Consider the following 12,584-nt stretch of genomic DNA (forward strand, 5'->3'; position numbering starts at 1 on the left):
TGGCGGTCTAAAATAAAGTTGAAATGCACCAAAATTTAAACAAAAACATGCATGGTAACTGCATATGCTCCGATATTTTGTTTTGCTAATTAAATGGTACAATTATCATCTCAATTATCATGTTAAATAATTCTAATGATGAGACTATTTTCTATTTAAAGATAACTGAAATTTTTTTTTAAATAACTAATCTAAATATGCTATAGTGTAACATTCATGTCGATTGAGCGATGTCCTAATCTAAATTACGTCATCGAATCGTTTGTATACTTAGAAATTATTACCCAACATTTTTCTTCGTTCAAGTAAGGAAAATACGAGTATTTATAAGGGGCCTTTTCACTACGAGTCGCTAGACGAGTAGAGGCAATAGATCCAAACGTTCCTTCCGCTTGCGCGAGGGGTAGCGAGTGATTACATATAAGCGGGCCAACGGCTGATCCTTTCAGACTATTGCAATACACTTAATGCGATTGAGTATTTTCCGACTGAATGAAGAAAATTATTGGGGAATAATAGAATTATACCTCCACCGGCATAATTTATGTTGGCGATTTGAAACGTTTTGACTTACATTTTGAGCATCGCAGAGCCAGTAACATATACAAGGGTACATAATGACGTGAACGACCAGGGTATATAATCTATATTTTCTGTTCGAAGACACTGAATAAGTGGGCTTGTGCATGGTTTAATCATAGTGATATGTTTGGATAAGTAGAATAACATTACGTAATTGTTCAGATCATATTAAACCAAAATAATATAGTCAAACTGCTTCGATCTGAACCCTACTTCCTTGTTTATTTTCCATATGAGTACGAATTTGAGTTTACCATAGGGACTTGTAGTATTTCTTAGATTGATGTCAAAACATGATGTTATAATTAATTACTCGAACATATTTTGCCTGTATCTTAAAATTGTATATGAAAATATACATACACATAGTATTTGTATCATAGCATAGAGATGTACTGATACATTCATATAGTAGCAGGATTTGTGTGATAAGAAATTATTTTCCTATATTTAGACCTTTAGTCACTTTTCCTGTTATCAAAGTGGATGTGATTCTAAAGTATCTATATCATAAGTTTAAAGAGATGTTGTTTGTTCCTCATTGTGTAACTGCTGTACAAGTGCACACGTTTGTTGACATCATATACTAGTAAGATACAGTGACAACGCGCAGTTCTATTGTTAACATAAAAAATGACACAAAAAGATCAACTTCGATACGTGTTCTTGTAGTCTAGTTCCTATACAGATTCGTTACCATTTACACCGATTCACTCACATCCACGTTAATGGCATCCAGACTAGTTTAGTCTGATGTGTGTCCTCGAGCTGAGACTCACACGTACAGACGTCTGATGGGGTGGTATTGATCGATTTGTTTTATCCAGTTTAATCTGATTTGTGGGGTAAAGCTACTTGACATACCAAAGGCCGGCTATGTGGCTGATATTCATATTATAAACAACAACATTCATCATAGCCGACAACATTCATCATAGCCGACACATGTCATGATAACGTGTACGGCAAACGGTGAACAAATACCTTGTTATATAGCAGGTGTGAGAGAGAGAGAGAGAGAGAGAGAGAGAGAGAGAGAGAGAGAGAGAGAGAGAGAGAGAGGGGGGGGGGAGGAAGGGAGAGGGGGGGGGGAGGAACAGGAGGAGGGAGAGAGAGATTTTCTTATCTTATCTTACACCAAACTACGAGCTCAATAGGTTGTCAAGTTGTCAAGGGTGGACAGGACAGAACGCTAATATTTATTCTGAGTTTTGATAATGTCGCATAAAATCAATACTAGCAAAAAGCCTGTCACCGAATGGCACAACTACTATAAATTTGTCGCTTGAGAGATATTTCAAAATCTATCATCATCATCATCATCATCATCATCATCATCATCATCATCATCATCATCATCATCATCATCATCATCATCATCATCATCATCATCATCATCATCATCAACAACAACAATGATATTCATCAAACTTCTGGACTTACATGTTTTTTAGAGTTATATGTTTGTGATATATATATATATATATATATATATATATATATATATATATATATATATATATATATATATATGTGTGTGTGTGTGTGTGTGTGTGTGTGTGTGTGCCAGTGTGTGTATATGTATATATATAACACAACGGTAGATAGATAGATAGATAGATAGATAGATAGATAGATAGATAGATAGATAGATAGATAGATAGATAGATAGATAGATAGATAGATAGATAGATAGATAGATAGATCACAGAGTTCTTAGTTTCTTCTTTGTCTGTGGTTTTTCAAAATGTTTACATTGCACCACATGCCATCTGTCAGTTCCACTTGCCTTCTGCCCCCCCTCCTAAAACGGGCTCTTTCAGGTAGCTCCCCTCCCCTCACCTTTTTTTTCAAGTTACAATGTATATCTGTCCTTTTTCATCCCCCTCTCCGTCTTGTCTCTCCAATCAAAATGAGTCGTAGTCCAGAAAACAATCATCATTTATATTTTCAAATCAAAAGCTATTGCTCTCAAATGAATCCAGGGCCGTGACCCGTCACAGCAAGCCCTATATTTTTATACGTGTGTATACTGAACATGCATTGTCACACGTAAACTTACGCCGCGGTATATACCCTTTGTGGAGTGTTGGCTTATGAAGGCCTACTAACTATTCACATCAACAGTTTTGCCTTTTCTTTTATTGGGACAATGTCTTATTAACCAACAATTAACATATCTTGGCGAAATTTAGATAAAGGCAATTGTATTGTCTTTGTGTATATAAGCCTGCATTCGTTTGGGTATGTGCCCACTTGCTGAGTTGGACTCGAGTTGTCTCCAGCAGTGAGGTTTAGCTTCGCACTGTGTGTTGTTGGACCCAGTCCGGGGTACTACCGTCTTATACTCCAAAAAAGCCTCTTTTTGGGATTTGAGTAGTTACAAAACTGGCTTGGTTTGAGGCTATGTGGTTTCGACAAGTGTCAGCGACATACTTTCAATGTGTATTTAGCTTTGTGTAGCTAGCAGGAATGTTGACACGTTGTTTTTGTCTAAGGCACCCTACTAATCACTTTCCACGCCTTTCACACAATACTACTGTCATTAGAGTTTACACCGCTTATCAGAGGACGACTGCTTTCATTTTTACAGAGGGAAATATTTTTTAAAAAGTTTTGTTCAAAATCATTGAATCTACGAAACAGACCTAACTATAAAGGAAAACATATGTCGAAATACGTATAAACAAATAATTGTTGGTAATTCTCAGCTGTCAGTAGGTAGGAGTCAGAAGAAAAAAATTGTGTATCTCTCGACGCATATTTTATCCTCCCATCTGTTATAATAGACTCGTCTTTCACGTTGCTACAGCTATTGTTATTATAAGTCAATCACGTTACAAAGCATTGATCACATGATAGAAATGGCGTGATGCCATTGGTGTATGTTGACACAGGAGGAGGTTTTCAGAACCACCCATGAAGTCAGAGCCATGAAGTCGATTAATCACACAACTTGATCTTAATATACTACCGCAGTCAAAAAAGTAGTATCGGAATTCGGTTGAGGAAAAATATGCTTTGGTCAGAATTGTAATATTTCAACTTAACCAGTGTGTATTACTGAAACCTTACGAATGTAGACGATTTATCGATGACATGGCAATGTAAGGTAATATTTGGTTGTGGCGGAAGAATATATCATACCCAGAACGATATAGTTCGCCAGGTGCAATAGACTCGTATTAATTTACATAGTAAGAACACAATCGGGGCGAATATTGACGAAGTTTTTCTCGGCTTGTTGGATGTATTTTAACCGTTTTAATGACTTCTCAGAGTTGATACCGGGACGTTAAAGCCTCCATATTTAGCCAAGATGGTGGCATGGTCCCTATGCATTGCAGTTGGCTGTATTTTAGCCGTAGTCCGAGGTAAGTTAGAAAGATGTGTATGTATTGTGTGTGTGTGATCTTTGCTGACTTCTGTTTGCTTTTACCGAGGCTCAAACTCAGGAGTTGTACTAAAAACGATCGGTCATTGCTACATATCTCAAAATCACCGATCGTTACAGTATAATAGGATACTGACGAACGTCAAGATCCGGTAAATTAGTCACCGTACAGCGGTGTCGACTGAGTTGGTTGTTTCCGTCCGCCGTATCACTCGCACTCTATGTAAGTGATAGCTATAGGCAGCCATGTTGGAAATAGGGCATTGCATACACACTGAATGTCACCCTTGAATGGTGTTGTTACCGCGAAATACTGATTCAAACCATACAGAAACCACGTGTATGAACACATCAGATTACAAACTAAGTGATTCGTGATCTATAACCCCATGATTTGTGTAAGTCATCAAGATCCACGACGAACTCTTTCGTATGTACTGATCGTAGGGCTGTGCAAGTCACGTGACCTTACGAAAACAACAACATTCTAACCAATTTCAACATGTGAAGGAAATATTCCCAGATATTTTCTACAATCGGTAGTTACCCCACGGAACCAAATGATCTATAACCGTTCATGGATTCCATAACTAGTCGTTTGTGTTAACGAAACGAGCATTTGTGAAATGCTGGGATGGCAGATCAAAGGAGAGTTTACGACCAGCTGATTTATATTCCAGGGTTTCACGTGTTTGGTTGTGTACTCTAAAAACTTTATGCTTGGCAGATTTCTAGAAATATTTAAAGCGATTTTACAATATCTGATGTGTTTGTACTTCATCTAACATGCAGACCAGACAAAATGACACAAGAACTAATGTGGTTATATACAAATCTGTGTACCTCTCTCATGATAATGTACATAATTCTAGCTGTATTTCAGTTATAAAAATTGTGCCCCAGTTTCCTTTATCATTTTGGTATCATTCAGATATTACTGTTGTGTAAGATCAAGAACTCAGTTTGACATAGTTTTCCAACTAGGCATCTGTGATCTCTGTTGTGATATTTTACTTTTATGATGGTGTAGCCTGTTTGACCTACTTTTTATATCTGTGTGCCTGTTTGAGGTACTTTATGAGAAACAAGGATTATCTCGTCTGTGTGTCAAAGCATAGCCTGAATATTGAAAAATAAGAAACCTGACACACATAATATTTGAATTCTGATAGTATACATTCTGCATTTTTGTCCAGTTTGTGGTACCTTTCAAGTTTGTTATGCTCAGGAAAAAAAATAATTAGACTAAGCTTACTTGGTGTTTGAAATAGTTTCTGATAGTTTGTTGGGGAAAATTTTATAAATTGCTTAGAATTCAGGTGAATTTTCCCAACTTGCTGCCCTAAGGAAATCAAAGACTTTACTACTGAATTGTGAAGATATAGACTAGATACATGTATGTATGCTATGCCAAATCATAGTAATGGAACAGTATGGGATTTATTCTCCTTGTTTATGCAAAGGTTGGGGCACCCACATAACAAAACCGAAGGAGGGTGGGGATGGGGGTGGCATGTAAAACTGAGACCAGTTCCCATAAATTGTACCATAATTTTGCATGCGTAGGGAACTCCAGTAGATTTTTACCAATAAATCTTGCACTTCTCACTTATTAAATTGTGTGTTGTGCTGCTTAAAAAAGTGTGTCCACAGAATCTGTCCTGTAGTTGTCAAACTACTGTACTTTGAAATGTTGTCAAATTTTTGTATTCAAATTTCAATTACTTTAGCAATTTCTCACATGTTTTCCAATACTCAGAAGGACATTACTGTTGGTACACAGACAACATGATGTATGTCCATAGGTTTAGAAACTCTAGTAACAAAATGAGGGGAATCTGGAAAAAATTATATACATTTCACACACTTTGGACAATCATTTTGATGAAATATCCTGGAAACTCCTGTAGATTGTACATTTTTATCAACCAAAGTAAAACACTGTTGATACTTGCATATGTACTTGTTTTCAACACCATCCCTAATTTTGTTCATATTTCCTTGCATTGAACTAAAGAAGATCTGACCGTAAAAGCAGATAAGTCTACATGAATAGTTACAGCGTTGTTAGTAAAATCTACGTGTGCTGAGTTCATCAGGCATTTTATTGAAATTCACTACCAGAATCATGTTCAAGACATTGGAATTTAGGTTTTGCTTGAACCCCCCCCTCCCCCCTTTAGTCCTACAAACTAGAGTAGAGACTCTACTCACAGTCATTGTTAGAATGTGTTTTGTAACATTAGAACATTCAAATTTGGAGAACTGGCTGTTCTCATGGAAGTAATTATTTTCCATCTTCACAAATTTATAAATATGTACATGTACATGTAAGTGTTAATGAGAGGTTGTTGACCCAGTAGTCTCAGGTGTAAGTTTTGAGTCCAATTAAAAAATAACAGAGAAAATCCATCCAGTAATTTTGCCTTGAGCAGAGAGATGTTTTCTAATGTGTCATTACAGGGAAAGATGTCGTTTTAACTAACATGGGTTTAGGTAGCAGTTTGTGTTAAAATTTTTAGTCCAAAAATTGGTTATGTTGTGACTGTACACTTGGTGCGAACACTTTTTTTCTCTAGAGGAAGGTAGCAATTAATTTACAGCTAATTAGACTCAGTTGACTAACGAGTGTTTTCCTGTTGAAGGGTAGTGTGTACAAAGTAACATGTAGGTAAGAATAGTATTGGCCAGATATCCAGAGGGATTTAGAAGGGTTCCCCATCAAAATGTGTGTGGGGGTGGGTGGGTTGGGGAGGGGGTTAGGTCATCATGCCATGTAAGACCTTTGTTGATTACTTTAGTTGTTTCATCGCCATAAAAGGGAAAGTGAAATTTCACGAAAGGGTTATCTTTTGTAAAAGATAATGAAGTTAACACATTACAGATAAAATATTGGCTGTGCGAAGTATGATGTCATCCCATCAGTTTGTATAGCAGTTAGTTCAAGGCAAGTTCAACTATGTAGAAAGTTATGATAATGGGTTGAGACAGTGAGAGTATAGTCGGTTCATTTTGTAATGATAGGTTGGAGATGGGGATTTGCCTCTCCTTGTAACTTGTAGAGAGTGAGATTTATGTCGTCTCATGTGGTATCTAATGTCTCCTCTCTGATGAATGGCAAACATATTTGCTGTCGCTTAAAAATGATAGATATTGGGTTTTCTTGTAATGGGAAAACACTAAATTTGAAGGTCTCAATAAGATGTAGGCATTAGTAAGTACCACATCAAATTGACTTACATGTACATTAGTATCTTCAGGGTTTTCAGGGAAGGCTAACTTTAGACACTATTTCTATAATTGAGTAAATACATATTTGCATAAATTCAGCAAGTGTGGCGTGCACATATTTAAGGTGGTTTGTGCTTCGCCATGAGTATTAAATCGTCATATAATGTTTACATGTATTGTGTACAATGTATGTTACTTATATATTTTCTGTGATCTTGATGTCAAAGGCAATTTTTTGGTGCAACCAAAAATTATCTCAACCAATCGTTTATTTAGATTGCCTAAATACAATACAACTGATCTCATTACATGTGGTACTTACATGTAACTTGTTCCAGTGCATACAATAATGTAATGTTATTTTCAAGGTGAAACAAAACTAATATGAAGTGTTCAGATCTTGCCAATGTCACTGTAAGAACACTGTAGACTGGGTTCTCTCACTGGAGAACGTAATGAGGTGCTACATCCCCTTGAAGTTTCTAAGCACCCACTCCATGGAATGAAAATAGCATTTCTGACCAGTTCAGTTGTTGTAGAAGTGCCATCTAAAGACCCAAGAGGCCATCGGTGTACTCAAAAGCTGTGTCTTTAGCAGAGAGGGGACATCTTCCTTCTGGTCTCCCACTTACAGTAAGGGGACAAATTTACCAAAATTTAGGTCAATCTCCTTACCGAGTACCTCATTATAGAAGACAGTTTTGTTGTTGCAATACTTTTCTTTTTAAAGTCACCACGTATAATAAGGGATGGTGAACAAAAAAATTGTATGGGTCACAAGAAGTCGCATCAAATTTGCTGTCTCAAAGAAGGCACACCACACTGTTCCTCCATCATAGACTTCGTATCTACCTCTCTTGTACCCTCACATATATATACTTAGAAGATAAAATTTAAAATGTCGTGTGTACATATTTCTCAAAATAATATGATAAACTTCTCACAATTCAAACCACCATTCAGGATCTGATTTCTGTACATGACAAGTCTTCTAGTGAAAAATGAGTTCTCCAATTTATTTAGAATTACAGTTGTTTACATATCTTGGTCAGGTTTCATATTCTGTTATCACAGTGGAAGCTGAAATCTCAGGCAGCATTGCAATGTCTAATGGTGCTAGGCGGAGTTCTTTGGGTAAGAGTATGCCAAAAATTGTAGAGACAAGCCAAAGAAAACAAAACAAGTGTAGAGTTTCTCTCTAAGTAATTTCGTTTATCAATGAAAAATACTGCCACACATTCTGGCAGATTACAGCAGGCATCTTTTTTTATGGTAAACCAACAAATAATGTATTTAGATTATGTACCGTGATATTCTTGAAGGTTGTACTGAAAATTCAATGCGTTTTTAGAAGATTACTGTATTTGGTATGACTTTACAGGCACAAATGGTAAATAAATTTTTCTAATCTGTACACTAACACTTGGTAATCAGATCAACATTGCTGCAACAGGGTTGGAATTAGCAGTACGTATAATCCAGGTGACCTAGACTACTATACTAAACTTAATACATGTATCTACACTACCAAATCAACAGTAGTCCAGATCACAGAGACTGCAAAATTATAAAACATCTAGAGTACCAAATTATCAGTAGTCCAGGGAACATAGACTACTAAACATTGTATCTTGACTACCAAATTTATAACGTAATATAGACTGTGAGGCCAATGGACATCAATCGGAAATTGTAACTGAAATGGTTCACTTGGTTGAATGTGACCACCAAGCATAAAAGTTACATTCAAGCTTTGACAAATGTCAGGAAAGGAAACCGGCGGTGAAATATAGTGTATGGTACAATGGAAACATAAATCTTACTTCTGTACAAAAAAACCATGTAAACAAACTGTCTACATTAGCATAATTTATGTAGCATAGCACTTCAGAAATGTTACATTGTGTGTAGTTAGTGTGTCATTTGACAAATGACAAAACTGTTTGTATGGTGACAAAATGATAAGAAACAGTCAGTCAATTTAGTCAACCAGATTCTACTAGTACCTTGTTACTACATTGTAGTTACCGGTGGTCGGTACAACTTATTACTAACCAGAAGGTTTTCATTTTAGTCAGCCAGTAATCATGGTACATCGACTAGTTACTGTTAGTCAGTCCAGTCACTATTATTAGCACTAACCAGCACTAACCTCAAGGTTGTCATTAGTTAACCAGGATCTGCAATACTGCGAGTTGCGAGTGGTTTGTACCTGTCACAACTAACTAGCACTAACCAGCAAGGTTTTCATTTCAGTAAACTTTGATTCTCCCCATGCTACATGTACATGTAGTTCGTGCTGAGTTGGTACTTTGTACCAACCAGTACTAACTGTACTCATCAGCACAAACTGCAACATTATACCTCAAATCAGTTCTATGTACACATAAATACAATAGTCACCTGCAAATTGTCATCCTTTGATTAATTGATTTGCCAAACATTAATTGGTAACTATGAGCAACCGGTACTCTTTTGAGGCTAAGGACAATCTTTGTCAACATACATGCTATATGTTTTATGGAGCGTAAATGTTGGTAAAAAAATTAACATTGTACAAAAGAATAGCAGCAATGGGCTAATTACATGTCTCTCAAGAATATTGTAGAAAACTGTCAAGTAAGTCAACTGAAACTTCAGTAAGATGAATTGTACATTTTTAGCTGGCTAAAAGAAAGGAATTTGTACAAATGGTTTACATATGTATATTTCATCAAATTTCCCAGCATTGCCGCTGAGTTTCAGCAACCATATTAGACAATCCATAAACTGTTCTACAAAATTCGGACCAGTATTCTCTCTCACTTTCATAGTTTTTACACCAAAAAATTGATTACTTTTAGAAACTACATTTTACCATATTTTTTAAAACTCTAATGAAATGCTGAGGGTACTGTAAGCTGTATTTTTCTTTCAATGTGTCCACCTTCTCTGCTTCCTGGCTTTTAACCAAATAAATTTTTTTTTTTAAAAATGACTGTAATTTTGCAATATTTACCAATCCTTATCTCAAGTACTTAGACAGTAAGTAAAACTGAATTTTAGCGAGTATTTTTTTCTGTTTCTTGATTTCTAAATTCATGTAAGAAGACTGACTATTGGAAACTGTAAATTTTACAGGATCTTCTGAACCTTTCTAGTGAATTTCTGTATCGTTGTACTCAAAGGTGGATAAATTTCCAAATTTTACTTGTGTGTCTAAAATCAAAATATTTGAACCTAAATTTCTACAAGTTTTTTCCCCAACTTCGATACCATGGTTCTGAATTACCGAATACGTTTCCAAATTTCTTTGTGTCTAAAATCCAAATATTGTAGTCTAGATTTTTACAAGTTTACCCCAACCCCGATACCGTTGTTCTAAAACCAGAAACAGTCTTATGATATATTTGGGTCTTGTTACGTATGGACTTGTTCATCTGAAATCTGTCAACAACCTTGTCACATGTTTTGACATTGTAAGTACAGAAAGGTCATCTTAATAGCAGTGTTGTGTACAAGTAAGTTATCACATAATGAGGAAGCCTTCACCTCCGGTGGATATATTCACACCAGTAGTCTACTAATCTCTTAGATAGCCAAACAGTCAATGATATTTACTTTTATATGTCAAAATTAACAAAAATGTCAGAATTAGTTTGAAGGTAGTGTCAGTTTTTACCATTACATGTCAAAAGTTAGCAGTGCTTGGACAGTTATTTGAAGGTAATGTCAGTTTTTACCGTTACGTGTCAAAAGTTAGCTGAGCTTAGACAGTTATTTGAAGGTAGTGTCAGTATTTACCATTACACGTCAAAAAGTTGGCAGAGATCGGGTACTTAATTCAAACCGTAGTGTCTACTTTAACTTGTCAAATATGACAGAGGTGTTATAATTGTTTTAAAAGCATTTACATTGTTTACTCTTATGTGCCAAAGTTAGCAAAGATGTCGGACATGTACATACAGCTATCTTTCAAATGAAGAAAGCTGTTACTGATAAAAAGGCATGTTGTGGGTGTGTAGTTAGAAAAACTGGTCGTGATGGGGTAGTTATCTTTCAAATGAAGAAAGTTGTTACTGATAAAAAGTCAAATTTTGGGTGTGTAGTTTACAAAACTGACCGAATTTTGCAAGTATCCTTGTAATAGATATGTGTAGGGATGGAGAGAAGTGGGGAGACTGGGCAAATCATATACAGTTTCTTGCATACATGTACATGTATGGACATTGTATTTGTGGATGTTTCAGAACCCGAGTAGAAAGTTAGGACTCTTGTAAAATTTTGCAAAGGTTTGACAACCAAGCATACATGTAGGTCCTGGTAAGGAGCAGATACGTATGCTGTGTTTTGTAAAGTTAGTAGAATCCTGTGGTCTACATGTAGAGAAGATCTGAATATGGTAGAACAATGTTTTTGCAATGATTTGAATGGATATACAAGGTAGAGAGGAGAGGATATGGTAAAAGTCTAATGTGTTCTGCAAATGTTTTAGAACCCTGTGGTATGGAGAGGAGTATGTACATTGTGTAAATAAAATATCTCTTTTTTTTTGCTAAGGTTTTAGAACACTTACATAGTTGTAATAGTGGTGAAGATAAACAATACAGTACATGCTATTTGCATATTGTTTTCATCATGATTTTGGTGGGGAACACTTTAAAAAAACCAGCATGGAAACAGGAAGATTCTATCTACATTTGTGTATGTATATATGTATATCATACAACCATTAAAAATTATCGAAACATACATAGTCACTACGGTGATAGTTTGGTCAATGTTACATTCCAATTTGGGTTGTAAATCCTGTGATGACATTCGGATATATAGATTTTACAAATGTATGTATTCAGTGTATTGCCTTGACTTGTCAGATGGGAGAGATTAGTCCTTGAGTTTAGATTAATATCAAGTACAGTCCTTCAGTTTGTGTACTGAATAATGAAATGTCATTGTCACCCTATTACAAATCCACAAACTGTACATGCATACAGTGCAGAATCTGAGGTCTATGAATGATAAAATATTGTCAGGTTTTCTAGAACTGCAAGTCTACATGTACATGCATACAGTGCAGAATCTGGGGTCTGTTAACAACGAAATATTGTCAGATATATATTTGTAGGATAGAACTACATGTACAAGTCAACATGAATACAGTGCAGAATCTAAGGTCTATGAAGAATGAAATATTGTCATGTACAAGTCTATAACTTAGTTGTGCAGTGTAGAATCTGAGGTCTATGAATTATGAAATATTGTCAGATGTACAAGTCTACAAGTTGTGCAGTGTAGAATCTGAGGTCTATGAATGATAAAATATTGTCAGGTTTTGTAGAACTACAAGTCTACATGTACATGCATACAGTGCAGAATCTGAGCAGAGGTCTGTTAA

The 12,584-nt window shown here is 35.8% G+C and overlaps 1 protein-coding gene across 1 annotated transcript in view; it reads left to right on the forward strand.

The window, feature by feature from the left end:
- Positions 1-3,901: 3,901 nt before the first annotated feature.
- LOC144448712 (low-density lipoprotein receptor-related protein 6-like) overlaps positions 3,902-12,584 on the forward strand; it is a 32,270-nt gene continuing 23,587 nt past the window's right edge. Inside the window, exon 1 of the mRNA XM_078139010.1 lies at positions 3,902-3,956. Coding sequence (XP_077995136.1) covers positions 3,902-3,956 — 55 coding nt within the window. The remainder of the gene's footprint in view (positions 3,957-12,584) is intronic.

This window comes from Glandiceps talaboti, chromosome 17 (assembly GCF_964340395.1).
Source record: "Glandiceps talaboti chromosome 17, keGlaTala1.1, whole genome shotgun sequence".
Taxonomy (NCBI): Eukaryota; Metazoa; Hemichordata; class Enteropneusta; family Spengelidae; genus Glandiceps; species Glandiceps talaboti.